The sequence below is a fragment of the Corapipo altera genome, unplaced genomic scaffold, assembly GCF_003945725.1.
Source record: "Corapipo altera isolate COAL_440 unplaced genomic scaffold, ASM394572v1 2c, whole genome shotgun sequence".
Lineage (NCBI taxonomy): Eukaryota > Metazoa > Chordata > Aves > Passeriformes > Pipridae > Corapipo > Corapipo altera.
This window is the reverse complement of record NW_020884923.1, coordinates 4287945-4310950: the sequence shown is the minus strand read 5'-3', so window position 1 is coordinate 4310950 and position 23006 is coordinate 4287945. Positions and strand designations below refer to the sequence as shown.

Below are 23006 nucleotides of genomic sequence, written 5' to 3'. Positions count from 1 at the left end.
TCCTGAGCCTTTGCTAGCCAGGAGTTTGCCTAGTTATTTGGGCCAGGATTTCACAGAGAAGGAGGAAACCTTTCTGGCTGAAGCTTCTGTAAAACCACCACTTCAGCCATCAAGGCAGCAGTGTCCCTGTGGGGAAAAAGCAAGTAGCTGGAGAATTTGTGAGGGGTGAGAGGGAGCAAAGTGACTTTCCAAAGGGCCTGGCCTCTTCATGGTAAATAATCACCCTAGAATAGTGCTAATCTCCTAGGAAAAGTGATGAGATTACAAAGGCAATAAGATCTCCACTTCTTCTAAAGGCATGGGTAAAGTTAAACTCCATTACAATTCTGTTGCTTGAAAATGTGTCTCTCTAACAGTGACTTCTGCTGCCATTGCAGGATGATTTGGAAATTTGCCTTGTCCGTTTTTCTGATGGCAACGCTGGTTCAAGTAACAGACACCAGGAAAAACCGTCCTGCAGGTGCCATTCCCTCTCCATACAAAGGCAGCAGCAGCAACCACTCAGAGCGTAGGCATCAGCTGAACAAGGAGGTGTTGGCCTCCAGCCAGGAGGCCTTGGTGGTCACCGAGAGGAAGTACCTCAAGAGTGACTGGTGCAAGACGCAGCCCCTGCGGCAGACTGTCAGCGAGGAGGGCTGCATCAGCCGCACCATCATCAACCGCTTCTGCTATGGGCAGTGCAACTCCTTCTACATCCCACGGCATGTGAAAAAGGAGGAGGAGTCCTTTCAGTCCTGTGCTTTCTGCAAGCCACACAAGGTCACCTCTTCGACCGTGCAGCTGGAGTGCCCCGAGCTGGACCCACCATTCCGACTCAAGAAAATTCAGAAGGTCAAGCAGTGCCGGTGCATGTCTGTGAATCTGAACTCAGGCAAACTGTGAGAGCAGGCATATAGCTGCTGCTTGTTGTTGCCTCTGTCAGATTTACTGCTGTCTCTCCTCTCCCACTGAGCAGACTGTTCCATTTTGTTGGTTTGTTTCTTCTTTTCCTTTTTTTTTTTGTGTTTTGTTTTCTTTCAGGAGGCATCTCTCCAGCAAGGAAGGGCTCCTTGACACTTGCCTACTGGAATAATGCTTTTTAATGGGCTTTGTTAGGCACTTCACCATAAAGTTTCATTGTATTTTTAATATCATCTGGCAGTTGAATCTTCTGGCATGGAGCAGGCTTCCAGAAGTTGGGATTGATGATCTAAGCGACCAATTGGCTGAATCCAGCATTAAATGTTTCCACTGTGTGGAGTAAAGCCCTCTGCCCTACACTCCAGTTCCCTCCACATGTTGAGAACACCTTCTTTGTTCGTTGGTCTGGAGCTTGTTTCTCTCACCTGGAAGTGCTGGGGTTCTGCCCAGGACTGGGGGACACAGGTGAGGGAGAGTAACAAGGAGCAATTTGTGAAAAGCAAGTGAGACTCTCCAATGAAACTCAGCTTCTTAAGACAACTTCAATTGTGCAATGACAAATGGTTCTGGGCTTGTTGTCTGAACAGCAGATCAGAAGCAAGGAGAAGAGGGCGAGGCACTGGGTCAGCCACAGTGACCACAGAGCAGACTGAGGGTGGGTTCTGATGCTGTTGTGGTTAGAGTATATTGAACACATGGTCTCTGCAGCAGTGTTTATTTTGTAACCTAGCTATAGTAAACAGCTGTTTAAAGTATTATAGACCTAGCCATGTATATTTTCCTTGTGGCAGAATATACCAGAGATTAAAATATGTTAAGAGACTCAGTTGCTAGGTCAACTGCCTGGCTTAAAATGAACATGGTTTTACTAGGCTTTCTGTAGGGTTTTGTATGTTAGATGTGTGTGTGAGTTTCTTACTCCAAAAAGGACAACATCCATTTATGACGTTATATTTATGCCTGCACAGACTGGGGAAGGTGGGAGGGTAGTGAGAAAGGAGCTGAGAAGACTTAAGGGAGCGATGTTTCCCTTAAGGTATAAAAGCACTGTCACACAAAGGACAAAATCTGATCATTGCTGAATTGAATACAAAAGCTATGTAAGTGTTATCGAGTTTTGGGAGTGGTGTCTCTCTCATGGTTGGAAACCATGATAATGTGTTAGCATTAAAGGACAAACCCATCCGTCAGTGCCACTGGAATGGGTCACAGCTGTGGGAGCAGGGATAGAGGAGGTTGTGATCGCTACATTATTGGTGGTGCACTAAGTTTTTGAGACCTGCACAATCAGTGTTGGTGAATGCTTGCAGTTCATTTTAAATCGTACGATGTTGTTATTTAGTTGATGGAGTTTATTATGTCCCGTATATCCCATTTGTTGCAGTTCTGATCTGTATTAGTCCCAGCTGCATTAAAATCCTGTCTCAAACCGGCCCCTTCCCCCAAACCAAAGCCCACGCGCTCTCAGTTGTCTGAAGCTTACAAATTAAAAAGGACATGCCGACTCCCTGATGCATGTCTCACAGTTCAGCATCTGCATCTAGTGAAACCAGCCTGCTGTGGGAGCCCCTCCCCACCAGCTTCTTTGCATGCAGCTGCTTTAAGGGGTTAATATGTTCAGCACTGTCGCCAGCTAGAGCTTCAGAGCCACAGGTCTCCATTATGTGACAGGCCTCTCTAAGAGGCTTTCAGGGTTGATCTCCGCAAGAGCTCACCAAGCGGTTTACAGGGACTGGCATGGGCAGGGTGAGATTGGTCGGGTCTATTAGCCCTGTTACATGAACAGACGTTGCTTTTCTGCTGTGATCTCTCAAAGTGTCAGAAGTGTACAGGGAGACTCCTCACACAGGGAATGCTTTAGGGGTTGTAACTGCTGTGCTGTGGCATCCTGCCAGCCTCTGGATGGGCACCATTCAGTCTAGGCTTGAGAGAGCTGGTGTGGGTGAGGTGCAGAGGGGGAAGGTGGCAATACGGTCTACTAAGACTCCAGGGATCCCAGTCTCCACTTGAAAGGAATGAACTGAAAGTCAGACATTTTGGACTAGAGAGAGAAAAGCACCCTAGTACATTCAGTTAAGAAAAACATGCAAGAATCTTTAAGCTATGCCCCGCCTGGGTTTTTCACCAGTTTGCAATATGAATATGCTGCAGCTTAAAGCTCCTTCTAGGAGCTGTGTTTATGTAAAAACTGAGTTGAGCTTGTAATGGTTAAAACTGTATTTAATTCTTGTTTTATAAATGAAAACAGAAAATGAAGAAATGCTTTAAGTATAATGTAATTATTTTATAGGTCAACTATTAAATTATAGATTAAATAATAAAGCTACTCTAGGGTTATATGGCATCCAGGTGTTTTGCTTCAACAGCTTGTGTCCAGCTGCTCTCTAATCAGTATATGCTCCATCTTCCTTTTCACCCTCCCAAATACAGGTGAACAATGGCTCACCCTGATAGCTTGGGAAAACCTAACTACTTCTCCTCTTGTCCCTAACAAAAGTACCTGCAAGACAGGTACCCCCCTCAAAAGTACCTGCAACACAAGAAGGAAAAATGAAATGCACTAGTCTTAGATTCTGGAGTTGATTCTGCATGCACAAATTCTGGTTTTTTTGGTTAAATGACAAGACAAGCAAAGCTCCACCACTGGCTGAAACACCAGCGTCATTTGTGGTAAGAGAAATCACTGTTACCCTGACCTAAGTGGTTTTGTTTAAAATGTATATAGATCCTTACATAACAGGCACCAAACTACTCATAAGGGAAAAAAAAAAGGTATATCTTAAAATATAGGTGAGCTTTAATGGTTGCTGTCAGCTCTTTAATAGATACACTGTATGTCACTCCAAAGATAGGGTAGTGTTTTGGGTTTTTTTCATTTCCAACCCAGAGAAAATGCAGTTTCTCAAAGGAAAATTTTTGTAATGAAAGGGAGTAGTCACATGGATGGATGAGCCTCCATGTGACCAGAAGAGATGCCTGTCATGGGTCTTGAAAGAAGCAAGAGCACCTAGACCATAACTAGCAAGGGAGGGCTATGTCCTTTATGGCACTTCTGACACCTGCAGAAGCCCTTTGCTCTTTTTTCCTTGCCCATCTCTTGCCCAGATCCTCTCACATTTCAGTGAATCAAAGTGTTTGGAGCCTTTTTTTTTTCGTAGCTGTTGCTTTTGAGAAATTAGTGGTTTGCTTTGTGTTAGCTACCAAAGTGTGGTCAGGGTGCCCTGCTCAGAACTTGAAAGTGCCTTTCTCAGTTGGCTTAAAGGGAGCTCAGTAGTAATCTCATCTAATGCCCCTTTCTCATTTCCAGCTGTCTCTTGGCCAGTCTCCTGCTTTGCAGATCGCTTCACTGCCCAGCATCCACCTGAACCTCTACTGTCTGAGACACAGCCTAGACTCCAGCTCCAGTTTTTTAAAACTCTTGCTGCCTGACTGTTGAACCGTCATACCAGAGTCATATGTTGTCATCCAAAAATCTCCCCCTTGTGGAAGCAATCTCAAGAGCAAGGCATATCTCTCTGAGTAGATGAAAAAAGCCTTAGGTCAGTGGAGTTTTTTAAAGTGGAATGCTGCTACAGGACAGGAGAAGGAGGAGGACAGTGAATGTTTAGCTCTACCACCATGGAACTGTCATGCTGGCAGGGCCCCAATTTAGGGCGAGTGGCAAATGACATTTTTAAGAGCTTAAATTTGAGCCGTGGTTGGGAAGCAGAGAAAACAGTGCTGACTCAATGGGGACCCTTTATCTTCAGAAATACGTTACTTTTTTTAGGCAATGGACTTACCATTGGATGTTTTTACGAGTCAGTTGGATGAGTGTCAGGTACAGGTACAGCACAGATGGGTCTGTCATAAGCAAGAGAAAGACTTGGAAAACCTGTTCTGTAATGAGAATCATATTAGTGGGTGGCAGACCTGAATGGTGTGGGTCACAGTTTTCTCTCTCCTCCCTTTGCTGAGCTCTTCGCACCATCTTCAGAAAAGCTCAACTTCATCAGTTTTTGCTTACTCTTCCCATAGCAGTTTAAAATTGGTGTAACTCAAGTAACTGACAGATTTGTCACAAACTCAGCTTTCCTTTTAACCTAGAGTCTGCAAAAAAATGCAAAGACTTGCTATATCTTCTCTCAATGAAATTAATAATTGCTTCCAACTTTTTAAGCTGATCACTGAAAAACTGGGCAAGAAAAAACGTCAGTCTGTGGAAGATGCCTCTAATTGTATTTCCGCTGCCACCGTTGGATAATACTTAACTAAGTTTTGGAAGTGTTTCGGGATGATGAAAGGTGCTTCAAAAAAAGCTAACCACTACTGTGTCATGATGTGACAAAGTATCATGCTTCTGAAAGGCTTTAATTTGCAGGCAAAACAACATGAATCCTCTTAGCTCCTCATAAAAAACCAGACTGTTATTGTCAGCAAGTCACACCTGCTGCTCAGGTATGAAAGTCCCTTTTTTGCTGCTGCATTTGTTTAAGTAACAGTGAGCAATATGTGGTGTTGGTGATCAACAAAAGCTCAGAATTTTGTCTGTGAGAACTCTTGTTGGATTACAGCCAACTCAAAGTGTAGTGTGGTTAATGCTGCAGTAAATAGGGGGATTGCAGTAAACATGGGGTATCCGACATCTTTAGAACACACTCAAACAAGCAAACAAAAGAATATTAGTCCAGAATTCTGTAAGAAAACAAAGAGTGGAAGTGAAACATGCTGTTGGTGTGCATTGGATGTTCCGTGGGTCAACTGTGGTGCTGAACATAGTGGGCTACTTTGCATGGAAGCTTGAATAGGCTGGAGAGAAGCTATATAAAAGAGAAAGAAATTCAACCAAATAGATTGGGCCTGAGTAAAATGAAAGAGAAAAATCTATTTAGCAACACGTGTTTTAGGATCATAACATGGTCCTATGAGCTACAGTCAGCCTTTGACACTGTTCTTCAGAGATCGAGGTTTGCAGATATCTTCTAACATCTATGCTGGAGATCCAGTGAAAAGTGTATGTATGTATGTATGTATGTATGTATGTGACCATCCTACCAGGTCACTGGATAACACATGTATATAAAAAGGCATTATAATATGTGGATATAACTTTTCAATGCACATTTTTGCCCTAATAAAAATTTCTTGAGACTGTTACCTCGGCAGTGTTAGTAGGAACAGGTTACAAACCTGAGCCAAATGCACTACTGGATGGCATGCACAGGTCAGAGAAGTGAGTGATGTAAAGGACTGAATATCTCACTACCACCACCTGGGGAAAAGGTAATATATCCACATAACTGGGAATTACTGTCACTATCCTTCCAAAAGACAAGGAAAGAGAAGCCCCATTTCCTCTGATCCCTTCAAAAAAATGTTTCCTTGATCACAGGAGCCTGAATGGGATATAGTACTTAGGGAGCAAATGGTTTGTAGCAAACTACAGCATAGCTGGAGAGTGAAGAGAGAAGCCAGTTATTTCATTATTATTCCTTTTATTTTCATATAAATTAACATTCTAAAAAAATTGGAATAGAAACACTAAATACAGTATTGCACATAGTGATCTTTGTTAGACGATCTGTTATTTAATTTAGTATAGTAATATACATACTGTAGGTACTGAAGAGAACAGGAAGGCTACAAATGAAAACATGCTACTGTATCCTTGCACTTAGGAGCAAAGTTAGGAGGAAATAGACTATTGTTTACATAAATACAAACATGGATTTGAATCAGTGCCATTAAAATAGCTTTATTTTTTAAAGTTTCTTTTTCCATAAGTTAGTCGTAACAGCAAATAATCTCTTATTTTCTCTTCCCCAAACAGTAATGTTACTCCCATCAAAACAAAATTTTAGAACTCCGTTCTTGGTAATTAATATCCCTGCCAGAAATTATTAGTAGTACAGAATTTCACATAGGTTTGTCAGCAACAGGAGACTTGCTTTTCACACAGTGAAAAAAACCATCTTTTCTAGTGCTTGGTATATGTGAAGAATAACAGATTCCTGAGGTCATATTTCGCACTTCCTTTTATGACACCCTGTAGGATATACTAGCCTCTGAACAGCTAGGAATGTCTCTTGACGTGCTAGATTAGACAGGGAATAACGCAACCCAGCAGGTTAGAGCTCATTTGCCTTACCCCAGTGTCTTTCAGGCTCCAAAGCTGTGAGCATGTGCATCCAATTGAGTTGCACACAGAGTCTACTTTTAGGAAGAATGCGCTTCGGAAGAAAAACTTTATCAGTCAGACTGATTGGTTTGGGGCTCTTAAATTAGGACTGGAGGAAGGGGTTGTTATCAGTTGAGCAGATCAAAATTGATACAGTGAATTCTGGATTGCAAATAGGAATTAAACTCTTGGTCTAAAATGGAAGCCCTAAGTTGTAGAGTTCAATCATTAACCTCCTAGTCAGGGACACAAAGCCTGGAGGAAATGTCTGCAATTCTGTTAAGTGTGAAATTGATGTCAATTAGTTGGTAGTCTGTGTTCAGTCACTAGAATTGGCTACTGTTTTCCATAAATGTTGTCCCCATGCGCATCTTTTAATGGCTCACTAAAGGAGTTTTAAATTAACTGTAAAGCTAATTCCAGAAGGGAAGTCATGTACATGTGGCCAAAAGCCTGCCTGACTTAAGTGATCAGCAGTTAAAACTATACTATACCTTCTAAAGCTCATGTAAAAGTATTAGCTGCTGCTTTATATATTAACAAACTATAATAGTCAAATCTCTCAAACTCTCTATCATACTTCTGTGCTTTTCTGTATTTTTCTGTTTTTCACCTCTTTTTTCCTTTTTCTTTTTTAATGCTGGATTTCTGACCCCCATACCACCTGGCATTCACTATCTGGCAAAAGATGAAGTAAAAGTATGCTGCCTTATCGATTTTAAAGATAGTTACAGTAAACATCTTGTTCCACAAATATTTAGTCATGGAGGGCAACCAAACAAGTTGGGAAAGCATTGATTATACTGTATAAACAGCACTTAACGATTCAAAATACAAACTACAAATGCCAACATGAAACAGATACAAACAGTTCACTAGGAGTAACATTTCTTTCCCTAATCTAAGTGCAGTGCCATGAAGTATTTGTGTTAGATGTTGCCAGTAGGAATGGAAATGTTTTACTGTACCAAGTAGCATTCTTATGAAGTTCAACTTAATGCAATTTTCAGCATGTTCAGAACTGATGCAGATGCTGCTTTTTATGCATGCTGACTTGGCCTATTTGTAATATACCATACACTTTACAAAATATCATTTTTGAGTGGCAAAGGAGATACAGAGTACAGGGGAAGGTGTTTCAAGTCCATACCTAGTCTATTGCTGGGCACTCCATTAAAGTGATTACATTCGTGAATGAATGTACAATAACACATCAATTGATGGAAAACTCTAGAGAACAAAAAGCAAATTTAAAAAGGTCAAGAAAGCAAATGATCAGGATGATGTAGTTTCCTTCCCTCTCACTCCCCACCCACAAGCATGTTGAGTTTTGGTAATCAGGTAACCATGGCTTTTGCTTTTCTTCTCTCAGATTTTCATACTTATCTTTGCTTTCTGAAAAACAAAATAAATTTAAAAAAAAAGAGGAATTGAGTGTACATAAAACCACCTCACACATACTTATGCTATGTAAAGCATAGAAATATATATCCTAATGATCAATTATAGTTACTGTAGAACTGCTTCACAAATAAACTTCCTTTGAAGAAGGAACTGAAGTAGACTAGAGCTATACATTTCTTGTGAAATATTTTTGTTTACTTTCCTTTTCACTCATCAAATTTTTCTAATACTGAAAGTCCTTGTTTCGGTGCAAATAATGATACAGGAATAATTAAGGAAATAGTTATTTCTTAAAAGAAAAAATATCAGTGTCTTTATATACTGCAAGATATAAGTTAGATGGAGAAATTCAAAATACTGTTAACTTTTTTTTTTTAAATCTTGATCTGTTTTATAATCAAATTGATTAAATGTAGTTTATCATTCCTTACCAAGCTAGTTACTCCATTTACATTTCTTGTGGCACTAACCACAGCCAACTTTCACTAAACATTCAGAATATGAAACAATAAATGCAATATTATTTATTCCTGTGTCAGATTATATTAGTTAGAATGCAGCATATTACCACATGCTTCATTTCCAAGATGTATCACAGTAATATAACCATGACTACAAAGCACAAAAGAATTAAGTCATGTCTCATGGTGGGAAGGAAGGGTGTGGACAGGGACACGACACATGAAAAAATCTTCTAATATTTTATAAATATAAATGATGGCCAATTGCTACAGGTATCATTTAAATGTGAGGTGCAAGATTAATTTTTCACTAGAGGAATATTACTTTTTGGTAAAATCAGCCATGATCCTAGCAATGCTTAGGCAATCATAGGGGAAAGGTTTCCTTCAATGACCAGAATTACTCCTCTCGTATCACTGAAGTTATTTGTTTTCAGATGAATGGTGAAAGCACAGTATTATCTTTTTCTAGGGTTTCTATTCCAAGCAAATCCCTATCAATGGAACAGAAGCCACTAGTATTTGATACAGTGATCCAGCCTGAAAAATGTGTACCTATCAAAATTCTTCCTTACATATTGTAACTGTAGAAAAGAGGGAGAATACAGACTGAATGAGCTTGGACTGGAATTGCCTTTCTGCCTTTTAGGTGCACCCCACACCAAGACTGGGAAGAAGACAGATTGGCAGGGTGGGGTAACAATATGTTGATCTTGCTTGTGCTCCATCTATTTTGTGGACATTCACAAGCAGATGTCAAGTTTGTTAATCTAACTCCTTTAATCAAAATGTTAAAACAACAACAACAAAACCCCAAACCAAAAACCAACCCAGAACAAAAACATACATCAAGAATAACATACTTATAAAATGCAAAGAGCAAACAGTAGAAAAAGTAATGGGAACAGAAGCACTGCTACAATTTTTACTTACAATTCCAGAATCATGTTTTGGTCTTATGTTGTATAGTGACTTCCCCTTTTTCTGCCTGCAGACTTCCTCTGCTTCTTTAACTCTGAAGAGAGACAAAATATATGTGTTCCCATAGACCAACAACATTTCTGAAGACAATGCATTATAGAACTTACAAATTTAGGCCTGAGGACTTAAGTGGACCACTGTGTTCTCCATATATTCATTGGCATGCTCCACAAAATAGTACTTGCACTCTAGGGCTGTTGTGGCCATACCTGGCATTTACAAGGACAGGCGTAATCAAATGCCTAATCAATTCTAGTTACAAAAGCAATCAGTACTTACTGCAGTTGAAGATTCAAATGTATGAGGGTTTTAAACACACTGGGTCACATGAAGTTTACATTTCAGAGCATTCATGCAAACGTTGCTAAGAAAACTTCTTTTTATCACTGTTTAAAATAATTCTTCATCCATTCCCAACCTCAGTACTTCAACTACAGTTTAAACAAAGTTTCTCACCAAGCTATCTTTCCTTCCACTCATTTTTGTTTGGATTTAAAATGGTGAAATAGCTTAATCTAAATTTCCAGCTTCCATTGTAACTTAAAAAAAAAATGGAAAATTGACATGGAACATGATGTTTAAATATGATGTTTAAAGGTGGTGTGAGTCACTGCACATGTGTCATTCATTCCAAAGCTGAGGAGCAGGTTCCTGAAGTAAGGATCCACTTCTTAGTTCTTCCTGACTTGGCAAACACTACCAAATTAGGACCTTGTGAAATCCCACCACATTCTTGATAAGGGAAGTGTCCTTTTTTGCCATGCAGATAGGAAATAAACTGTGAAAGGCAAAGGACTATACTCAGACTGGGAGCCTGCCAGAATAATTTGATGGGTTGAATGTCACACCGTAAAATATTTCTTTACCACTTTCACTGGTTTTGTAGATCAACCTTGTAAACACACATGGTTACTGAAACACTGATAATACAGATTTAACTTATAGACTCTGAGCTCCTAAGACTTACATAAACACTTTCCATAAGATGACATTAAATCATGTGAGATCTGTGTTTATTTATTTATATATAAATCCTATATTGGCTTGCTCTTGCCAAAAATATAGACTTTAGATGGCATGTACTCTGCCTTTTCATCATTATCCAACAGTGAAAAAAAGAAACAACAGTTAAATGATATTGAAGAAATTATATATCCTTGGCTGGTTTCCTGTGGTTCATCTCCAGACCACTCATATGTCTGCTATTTCAGCAAGGCTACATAGGGCAATGTGAGAATCAGATTTTGTATTACTATTATTTTTAATATTTTTGTGTGTGTGGTAAGGGCCAGATTTTGAAAATAAAACTCCAGCTGGGTCTGCTAAGCACATAAAAAAAACCACCTTCACATTCATCTCTCCTTTATTCAACTTCCCCAGACACACCTTGTTCTTTTCACAAGTTTCAAATTTATGCTCTAAAAAATTAATTTAAATGTCAGTTCTTTTTCAGCACTTCCAACAAGCTGCCCTCTTCATTTGATGGACTTATATGTTATCAGTGTAGGGAGACCTTTATGTGCACAGGTCGGGGGCAAAAAAAAAAAGCTTTGAAAACTGTTGTTTTCAAGCTGTAGTGATTTCTATCTGACTGAAAATCAGATAGACTGCTGGAGGATAAACTAGAACAAAAATGTCAAACGGTCAAGTAATTCACTTTTAAAATATATTTAAATAGATTTGGTAGAAGTCAAGATGTGATAGCTTCAAATAGAAGCTTATGGGAATTATGCAGAACGAAGTAAAATTCAAAGACATTTTCCTTCTCCTAAAACACTTTTTTTCTTCTGCTTTGTGTCTACTTATATCCAAAGGAGGAAAGGTATCTGTGACACTGATCTTCCCATGACCTTTCAAATATTCAAACATATTCAGACATATTCCAACCTATCAAAAGCCATTCTTACAAAGTCAGATATAAAACAGCATGTCTATCATGTAATTTCCTTTTTTTCAAATACAAATAGAGCTGGCTCTCTTCACTGGTAGACATCATTTAAAGAACAAAATGAAATCTTACTCGGGAGTAAATTAGTATCAAATCCCAGGGACTGTATAAGTACTATTGAGCTTATCAAAATTACTGTTTTATAGAAGCAGTGTAACATATGCAGGTATTCAGACTACTCAACATGCAAATGACAGCACATGTAACATACAAAAATATTTATCAAACCAGTTCACACAGATCGAGATGTTATTCTCAGGAAATGCCAGGGAATCTTCAATTCCAGTGTTTGTCCCACCTAAATATCCTCCTTCCAGGATAGATTACCCACTGCTTGCTAAGATACCAGGTCATGAGACAACACAGCTCTCTGTGGGTCTCATATCAATTCAAAACAAAAATCCTCACACAGAATGGAACCCTCAATAATGCAGTTCTTTTCTAAAGAGTGGTGTCACTGTCAGTGTAACATCTCTTCTGTTAGAGAAACAGCTATCTGGAGAAAGGCTGTCTCTGCTTGAAACAGCAAAATGCTAATAACACGCCACTCTGTGAGGGAGGAAGTCAGAACTTCTGTGCCCCTTAGATTGCACTTCAAGAAACGATCCACAATCTCCAGACTGATAAATGGCAACCTTAAGCTTGTGCAACCCATTTTTCTAGGATTGTGTAAGAGGTGCTGGTCTCACTAGTATGATTGTGGCTCTCAAGATTTTGGGAGCTTTTATAAAATTCCTTGGAGTTTGAGCCTATTTATTCATACTAAGGGGAATGCAGAAGATGAGAAGCATAACTCCCTAATGCACTTAAAGCTGAGAGCTAGCAGGCACTCAGTTTCAGTTCTCACCATATCACTGACTCGCTGTGTGAGTTTGGGACAGCTCACTGTCCCTTGGCTCCCATTCTGCTCTTTGTGCAGGAAGACTGAAGTGGTTGGATAGAACCTCAGTGAAGTCAATACCTATATATATGCATCTTCAGCAAGAAATGTCCTTAGAAATGTAAAGATAGGACACAAAAGTCTCATTGTGAGGAGGCTTAGTTTGTGACCATGTTAATTCCGGAAGCAAGGAGAGCTGTATAAATCTACAGTTGTATCTAAAAAAGAAAGTCCAGAGACTGGTGAAATATACAGGCAAAGACAACCATGAGCTTTGCACAGGGCTAAATCATAAATCAGTGAAAGTGGTTATCAATTTCTACAGTGTGTAAGTTTATTTTCTGAAGACTGATCATTCAGCTAAATTAGAATTTTATTACATATAAAATTAAAATAACCCAATCCTTCTAGAAGAACAAAAGAATGTGTTTTGGGTAGGAGCATCCACACCATTTAAACAGTATGATCTAGAAAAGTAGATAAAAGCTTACTTTTAAAATAAGAGCAATAGTCCTAGTTCAGCTGGAAAATAACTGCCACTGGCAATTTTTTCTCAACTTCTAAAGTTTTCTCTATTGGCCATGAATGATTCTTCATCTTTCCATAACACTAATGAGATTCAGGTGATACCATGTTGCTTCTGTAAGCTCATGCCTGGTACAAGTCATACTTCTCACAGTGGCAAGCAAGCTCATGCATACCTTCCTCATGCTCTGGCTTTTCCTGCACTACTTCTCACTGACTTCAATGACACCCTGCTCAGCATGGAGGTGCAAGATAATAATTTGAGGCAAAAATCTAAGTGCAAAAATTATATGAACACTAGTGACTAGTTTACTCTGGTGAGTTGTTAGAGCTTTATGAAAAAATTAATGGATCTAATTCAATAACGGAAGGAGGGAATAGGATATTTGAAGAAAACAACTCCCAAAAGTCACAAAAAGGAGGAGCAATTGCATACAATGACATACTTCCAGGCTCTAGGCCAAAATGACACTACTGTGTCAATGCAGAACTCAAATAGTTCGTAGAGCACAAAAGAGTTAAAAAAAGTTAAATCCCCATTCCTAGGAAAGGAGTGGGGTTCAATTGTCAGGCCCTGCACGGAAGGATAGGCTGCCACCTGGGATCTGGAAAAAGAGTCTGAGAAAAGTGAGCGTTCACCAGTTCCTGAGAATTATGACCTTTAGGCAAAGGTAGGCATGTGTATAGATTGATTTACTGTTCTGAAGATCTGTTTCCACTTAAACTATTTAGTTGTACAATACTAATACTTTCTGTTAGAGAGGCTGTTCAATTCCTTTATAGAACCATCACTCTCAGTTGTATCCAAATACTCAGAAGCAGGACAGATCCTGTTTCTAGGCATGATCTGAGAGTGGGAGAGTAAGACGGAAGTGGCAAGGGACATGGTGTGCTCTTGAAGTAGCCAGTTACTACAGTTAACTTGGTAAGTGTGATGGGAATGATTTGCAAGCTTGCAGTGGGCTAAGCTTCTTTGCTAAACCGATGCTCAAACTATCTCACTTCATACTTTTCAATTGCTTTGCAAGCTCACTTTCTTTCAGCAAATTGACTTCGGTTCATTTACTATCAACCCTTATCACATCTCATGCCAATTCTGTCTTAAAAGTGAACATATATGAGTTTGATAGAAAAGATAATATCAGCTGCATTACCTTTAGCAATTTTTGCCTCTTACTTATTTTCCCAAATAATTTCCTGATTTTGTCTTAATGAGAACATAATCCTACAAAAACTAGTCTTCCCATCCTAGACAACCAGAGACTTGATTAACTCTCACTGTAGTAATCTGATGAGCAGAGTTATTACGGCAGTGGACCCAACTTCAGGCCCAGGGCAGATTCTATAAACACTTGTTAAGAATGTTCATCACTTGAATTTCTCTTAATATTAAATTTAGCTAAAGCATTTCTTGCATTATTTCAGAAAGAATATACTTCTAAACAGCTCAACAATAAGTAAGCACCTAGGGAACATACAACAGTGATTCATAGATCAGTTAAAAAAAAAAATCTCCAAGTGAATGAACAGCCAGTCACTTACAGAAACTAAGAATTACAGTCCCAAAATCTGCTATTTAATAAGATTCAGAGAGTCTAACAATTGTTGCCCATAACAAAAGATTCTTATTTCTTATTTCCATCATAGTAAAACCTCTTCTCCAGCACTTTCACCTCCTACTACCTCATATTTATTGTGAGGCAAACATATAAAAACTATGATTAAGTTTAAAGACAGTCTGTAAGATAAATAAGTAAGTTACACTTTGGCATGCACACAGGAAAAAGAAACCAGACATCCTTACAAACCCAAAAGACAGAGTATTTTTATCTGCCTTCTAGACCGATAGCCAGCCTGGCCACAGCATATCAAGGCTTAGAGACTTTCTGTCATCATTCAATCCATTGAAGGGGTAGCCACTTTCCTGCCACTAAATATTAATAATTTTGTCTGAAGTATCTGTGGCAGACAGGTTCATTTCCTACTGGCTCCATCTAGGCTTGGTTGCCTTACACTTCACTAGTGAGCACTATGACATGACAAATGTAATCACAGTGAGAAGACTGGAAAGTTATGTGCCTTAGGTAGTAGAGCTGCTCACAAAAACTTCCACGATAAACTCAGACAGATTTTACTTTTACAGTTGACAGTATAGTTCATGAAACCCAAAAGACATTTTTCTGCAGATATTCTGTATTTTTTTAACATAAACCAAACCCAAGGTCAATACTCATTATAGAACTAAGTGCTTATTATCAGATAAACAAAAAATGGTGTTGCCAAAATATATTATGTAGCTTTGTCTGGGTTGGAGATTTGTTTGAACTTGTTTATAATAATAATAATACCTTTATATATAAAAACAAATAAAAAAAATCTTCAACAAAATTATCAAGTGCCAGATGTCTTTCAGATTTCAGGAGCAGAAAACTTTAAAACTCTTTCCTTAAAAACTCTTCCAGGGCAATGTGCCTGTATTTTGTTTTTTTCTTTGACTGAAATATTGAAAATATTTTTTGCTAAGGAGTTTCTCTTCAGAAAAACAAACAAACAAACAACAAACCCAAAACCAAACACAAACAAACAAAACAAACAAAAAACAAACCCAAAACCAAACACAAACAAACAAACAAAAACAAACAAAAAACCCCCAAAACCCCAGAATGGAAAATTACAATTCCCAACATAAAAGTAGAGTAAAAAATGTAGAGCTTTTACTTTCACACCAATAGAGTTGAAATGATGACAAATATATGATTCAGTAACTGACTGCAAAGACTTTATACAGATAAGAAGCATGCTGTAATGTACCTCGTCCCCTCAAACTGACTGATGAAACTTAACCTCTGCCTACCAACAAAGAGATAATGTATTAGACTATCATGACATCCCTGCCAGCTCCTTGTATGATTACTTCAAGGACCACAGGCAGATTGTGGCTGTCAGAAAGATGTAGTGATTAATCATAATTTTGCTAAGAGCACCACGGACAAATAGATTAAAATTTTTTAATCTGGGCACTTAACACAGCGAACAACCTGCAGCAGGACTCTGATTAAGACCCCTCCTCTGTCAACAGTGTTGAATAGACTTTGGGGAATACATTTCATGTCAAATGGGTCTAAAATGGGGCCAGTCGAAAATTAGACTTTTCCTATTTGCAGAGTCTTACTGTAATCTACCACACACTTCACAATATTCTGAAAGAATTTAAATTCTGAAGTATTCAGTTTCACTTGGTTCTGTCTGGCAATCATAAATCATACTCTTGGTGATGTAGGGGTTCTACTCTTGTCTATGCAGAGATACATAGATGTACATAAATAAAAAAAACTACTGTTTGAAACGTGATTTAAAAATTATCATTTTAACATTACAGAAAATTTCACCTTGAAAATGTAATGATGTAAAAAAATTGAGTTGTTAAGTATGGCTATGTTTCTAATAAAATGCAAACATGCATATATCCACTTAAATACACTAAATATATTTAATGGTTTCTGTCATCAAATTGTCAAAGTGGCCAGTATTTCAGACTATACCTGGCTACCTTCACGCAAGATAGAAATCACTTTCTTACAGACCTTACAGATGAAAACTGAAGTTAATCTAAGGAAAGACAGTCATTACCTTACATTGTTTTTCTTGGAACTGAAGCCAGGTTGCTCTCAGAGCTGGCTACATTTGGGCTATTTGGTTAGGAAATTCAACAAGAAATGATAAGGGAGGCGAACAAAACTGGAGGTAAGGTAAAACTGGTAAAATAATCAGCAAGCAAAAGAAAGGAAACTCATGAGTGAACAGAAATGTGAAACTCCCTGTTAGCTGTAAAACATTTTTAAGCAGCAGATGTGGTAAAAGAAGGAAAAAATTCAATATGTGAAAAAGAATGAGAAAAGTCTCAGTAAACAGACCTCCTGGAGAAGACGACTGTCTTAAAGAGGATATGGAGACATACCCTGGACAGATGAGTTGCTACACTGGGTATACTGATAGCTATAGTATATACTGGTAACTACAAGATTGGCAGTACAAGCAAAGATGAGAATTGAGTGAATAGAAGAGATCAGTGAAAAGAAAATAAAAAAAGTAGAAGTCAGCTGGAGAGATACCACATTAAGAGGTCTTCTGTGCAGGAGATGGGAAAATAAGATGCTTTGAGCTTTGCTGCATGAGGTAAAAAGTGCCCATTTGTCATTATGTAATGACTCAAAAATGACTGCAGGCACAGCCAGCTTTTCCCAAATATGGAAAACAACCCCTGATGTTAAACTAGTCCCTATATTGATACCATAAAACACACACACAGCCATGCACTTACACTTAATGGACGTTGCCATTATGCCAGCTCCATGCACTGGTTTGGTAAACTATCAGTAACTAAGGAAGCTAACATCTTCAGTAGTTCAGGATCAGTCTGCGTTAGAGTAGATTTTAAGTATTTGAGAGCATCTCAAACTTTTGGGGACTAATAATTTAATGATAAATGCTGCTCATTTGTAAAACATTACAATGCTTTATTGAACATGAAATGCCAAAGTAAATAATTTTGCCTGGAAAAGTAGTAGTATACTACTATTAGAAGTATAGAAAATCTAGTACGTGACAAAAATTCTGTTTAAAAATTTTAATTATTTTCACCAATATGCAAGTATTTGTTGAATATATTGGCTCGATTTTTATCATACGCAAATGTCATTTTTTTTCCCCAAGAACTGATGGACTGGAAAAGGTTAAAAAAGATTGAAAAGATCACTACATTGTAGGAATAATGGTACCCCATATTACTATACTTATTCCTATCACACCCAGTCTGACATTACAGCTGTGAAAACAGGCTGTAAACATCATTATGAGATGATGATTGGTATCTTCCTTCTGTTATGCACAACACACACGCTAGGATGCAACATAATGTGCCAGTACGGCACACCACTGTCACCAGGCAAATAGAGACTGCTGAAAAGCCCTTCTGCTGTTTATGTGGGGGCATTCTAGAATCTAGCCTCACTCAAGTCACAAAAATTAGGAAGGATTGCAGATTTGGACTTAGTTTTTTACTAGAACCTTCACTTTGTTGAAGTTTACTATTTGTAAGCACCAGTCGTCTCACAGTGGCAAATGGAAATATTTGTTCTTGCCTCATAAAATGCAGAATTACTTGAAAACATTAGACTAAGGTATTCAAAAGGATTTTCTACCAAAGATCCAGACTGAGAAACTTATCTCCAAGTGATTTTAATTTTCACAGACTTTTCCCTCAAAAGCAATGTTAAAAAATGAAAGTTCTGTTCACCTCCTCTAACCAAAATACAACGATGTTTTCATTGAAAAAAAAAGAAAGAAAGAAAAAAGACTAATTGCCAAAAACGCACAAGACAAAAAATACCCATACTGAAATGCTGAGCAACTTCTTTCAGCTAGACAGTAAACTGTCTCTTTGTGAGTCACTGTCTCTCAGGATTGTTCCTAGCTGCTGAATCTTTGGTGTGTTTGAGCATTTTAAAGTAGATTTTCCAAAGGCCACAACACTATTTTCTCATCAGAAAGCTATTTTATTTCAAGATAAAATTTTGAATATTCCCAAAAACTGAAGATCCCTCTAATTATTCAATTTAATGTCATATAAACTGCCTTCTGTATTAAAATGTCATTATGAGTTGTAAATCCAAGCTCACCAGCATTCAACTGAGTTGATTAGAATGCAATAAAGACATTGAGATTAAAGTTCCCAAATCAGAAAATGTAGCTACCCATGACAACTTACTAACATAACGCTTGGAGTTTTTAGTTGGCATTACAAGAGCATGCCAAGCAAAATGTGACCCCACTAAACATATCCCGCATGTTCATCATTTCCCTCTCATGTTGCAACTCCATATACATTTTTCTTCTCTTTTCTTCCAGTTCTGCATTTCTTTGCAAGTGCCTATTCCCATGTCCCTCGATTTCTCAGTCTCAAGTCTGACTCACTGGTTCATATTATGAGCGCTAACAAATATTCCTTAAATTACTCTGAGGACATTGCTTGTGCTATGGGATTTTATGCCCTCCTCTGCAAGCAGAAGTGGCAACTTACCAATATGCTCCTCACTGTGCGATGTACAGATATCCAATGCCAGACTTTAAATTGCTCAACAGCAAGTTTTAAATCATCCTGCCGAGGAGTCTGTAGGGAGACATACCAGTCTTTCTGCAGAGGGAGATCAATGAGCTGTGGAGACACACTGGCCAGGAATCTCCCTTTCATCTAGATATACACAGTGTGACACACCAGGTGCCAGCTTAACTGCTATTCTTACGGGAATGGGCAACTTCTGCATTTGAGAGACGAGTGCATTTTTTTGAGTTTATAGATTACTTTTAATGTGTCAAAGATTTATCGTGGGAGTTAAAGAGCTGAATAAAGTCAGCCAGAAGAAATTCTCAAGATTAGTGTGATGCAAGATATCAGGGACTTACAGAATTTTACCATCACGTTGATCCTGCTTATGAACTCTCCTCTGCTGGCATTCCTGACACAGTCTCTGTTCAGCTACATGCCTCCTCATAAAGGCAAGGACCCGACTGATCTTACGAGCAATATATACCTTACACACACATTTACAGGGTACCTATAGCTGTCCCTCTCTCTCTTCTCCCCTCCTGCCCTATTGTCTAGACATACAGGTAATACAAGGTAAATCTTAGCAAAGTTGCGCAGGCCCTCTGGAACAGCAAACAATTTGAAGAAATGGAAACACATCCAGAACTGGAGTGGACAAACAAGTGTAAGCACCTCCCTTGTACCCAGAGAAAGGGAAGGTGAAACTGCATCCTGCATATGAGTTTCTGCCATGTTACTGACCTGTTTCTAGTAAGATCTGAACTGGCATTTACTACCTAAAGATATTGATTCTAGCCTTTGACAGCCAGGGTGTATTTCATGGCCATAAAGAAAAGACGAAGCTGTAGTCCTAAAGATGAATCATTGCTGTCCATACCAATATGAGATTTCTGACAAATAATTATATTTTTATGAAAGATTCACGAATATTCCATATTTGATATGCTGCCATGACCAGCAGTAGCTTAACTTTTTTTATTTATCATAACATTTCAAGACTTCCCTCTTTGGTTATGTTAGGCGTTGCCTCATGCGCACTTTTTTCTTTTCATTCTCAGGACAGAATACCTTTTCCTGGTTCCTAGGAAATGGTAGAGTCTGAGCAACAGATTCTGCAGGCCTTTGCTGGATGTAAAGAAAAATAAAAATATTTCTTGCTCTCACAGAAGTGCTAGACTGAAATAGTGCAGTTAAGGCTGAATACATCTAACTCAGAAATATAAAGAAAACAAGGTGGGACTGAAAGAAAGATATTAATGAGAAAAGGGTTAATATATTTATAAGTCAGACTGTACAAGACACTTGCTCTCACTACAGAAAGAAAAAAAAGAGGTATTTGTAGATTAGTGATGTGATCACCTAAGATTTTTCCCATGAAGGTGAGACTTTTGCACAGCTGTTACTGCAGCTGTGTATTATCTGGCTCTGTGTATTCAGAAAACAATGTGATTCAATGGGCATGTAGCACCTGAAAATCATGTATAGATAATGAAATGCTGAACAGGAAGATTGTAAAGTTCAAAATCATACTTTCTCTTTTGAAACAACAATGAATACAAAACAAAAATACTAGGGAAAATACATCAGCTCTTCTAGTCTTGCTGATCAAGCATAAAATGCAGGCTATAATGACAGTAAACCTTTCAAGAGTTTGCAAAGTATGAATGCAGACCATAGACTATCAGAGACATTAAATAAATTATCAAAGGACAATGATGATGACAACTTTAAAATATCAAAACACATCCCAGTAAGTTTGATTGTGGATTTCCTTTGGTTGTTTGTTTTGTTTTGTTTTGTTTTCTTGTTTTTGTTTGGTTTGGTTTGGTTGTTTTGTGGGTTTTTTTCCTTAAACTTGCTTAATCAGAAAGAATTAATACTACTTTGAAAATTTTCACTTAAAGGGATACATATTTATGGTAGACATAGCATCAGAAATTTCAACTTCCACAAAATATTTTCAAGAACTTTATAAATAACCCAGATATCAATTTCTATTGAAATGGTCTAGTTAGCTGTAAGTATAGTGTGACCATGAGAAATAGTACTGTTCAGAAAACCTTTTGGCAGACCCATACTTCTATCATAATTTTCAGGTGCATTTTTCTTTTTATTGCTACTGTATTTCACAGTTTATAATGCATAATTTTCTCTACAGCTAGTATTTTCCAGTTCTGCTTTACTTCAAGTGAGGGAAGAGTGAAAGCCGTAGAAAACTTCATAAAAATTGTTTTTAACCTTGCACCATATTTCTTTTCTCATCTTCCACTAAGAAAATACAAAGTCTCACACTTCAGTGTTTATCTTTTGCATACAAATGCCTGGCAAACCAATATGCAAGTTGAAATACCAAGGGAAAAGTGATTAAAATAAGAATTGGCTGACTGCTTTCTTTAAAACATACACATTTAATCTATTGGTAACAAAAAGTAGTGCCACCTTAGGAAAATATCATCTATGAAAATCTTTTGGGTAAATTATTGTAAAACAGTGTGATGCATATTTGCAGAGACTAAATAAGGAACAGCCTCTATTAACAGTTCATATGGAAACTGGGATATAAAATATTCTAGAAACATTGCCCACAGCATTAAAGTTTGTTAAACTGAACACTGAAGTGAAGGGAGAAGAGGCAAAAGAAAACCCCAAACCAACCAGGGGTTGAGAAAGATGATTGAAATAAAAAAAGAAAAGCTAATAAAGTTATACATTTTATAAATAATTATTGTAAATAAAGTTTGTTTCATGAGGAAGAAACCTGGTTATTAGTTCATCAAAGATGTCATACCACAGTCCCTTAAAAAGTTTCACCGTTTCTGTCACTTGATTTTGCCACTAATGAACAACTGCAGAAAGTTTCTCTGACCATTAAAGTTCTACCCCTGCTCTTCAACTTCTCTGGTAGAAAAACACCTAAGAACCTCAGCTAAAGGGAAAAATCTACTTTCTTGAAATAAATAATTGTATTTCAGTGGCGATAGACGGATTTCAGATTTTTGTCACCTACAGATCTGTTGATCTAGACTGAGATTTTGAAACCTATCATGTTGTACATTCTTATACCTTTGGGCAACATGTATTTTTCCATCGAGATTTTTCTCTTTTGACCTCTCGGTACCAAGACACCTTCATATCACAGCATCTTGTTTTTTACTAAGAGAGGCAGAAATGCAAAAATAAAATAAAAAAAGCCTAAAAGACAACTTCACATATCATGTTGAACTATGACTGGAGGCAAAGAATTTTCTGTGCAAAGGCTTTGATAAGACAGTTGTTTACCCAAAAAAGATTCTTCATTTTTGGGAAAATGCCTTACTTGGAAAATTGTTACTCTTGCTGGCAATTTGACAAAAATATTTTAATTCCTAAAATGTAATGAAGAGAACTTGTCTTGCCAGACCCCACAAAGCACGGTGCCAAACATTTTTGAGAGATGAGCACAACCAAGACATCAAAGGTTTCCTAAGCCTAAATCCTTCCTCACCTGAACAAATTAAATACAGCAGAAGAGTTAAACTTGATAAGACACGTAAAAATTAAAATTCAAAACAAAAATCTACCTGTGATTTTCAGGAGGTATAATTTTCAGTCTTAGTGACTTCCTGGACTGAAGTTACACAGTCCTGTCTGAACTCCTGGGAGAG

General features: G+C 37.9%; 2 protein-coding genes across 4 annotated transcripts in view; one reads left to right on the top strand and one right to left on the bottom strand.

Moving 5' to 3' along the window:
* GREM2 (gremlin 2, DAN family BMP antagonist) overlaps nucleotides 1–6036 on the top strand; it is a 41388-nt gene extending 35352 nt beyond the window's left edge. For all 3 annotated transcript variants that reach the window (XM_027657211.1, XM_027657213.1, XM_027657212.1), the window contains exon 2: nucleotides 378–6036. In XM_027657211.1, the coding sequence (XP_027513012.1) occupies nucleotides 379–882 (504 nt within the window). In that variant the 5' untranslated portion in view covers nucleotide 378 and the 3' untranslated portion in view covers nucleotides 883–6036. The remainder of the gene's footprint in view (nucleotides 1–377) is intronic.
* Nucleotides 6037–6357: 321 nt separating this feature from the next.
* Nucleotides 6358–23006, bottom strand: part of FMN2 (formin 2) — a 178589-nt gene continuing 161940 nt past the window's right edge. Inside the window, 2 exon segments of the mRNA XM_027657210.1 lie at nucleotides 6358–8452; nucleotides 9856–9937. Coding sequence (XP_027513011.1) covers nucleotides 8426–8452; nucleotides 9856–9937 — 109 coding nt within the window. The 3' untranslated portion in view covers nucleotides 6358–8425.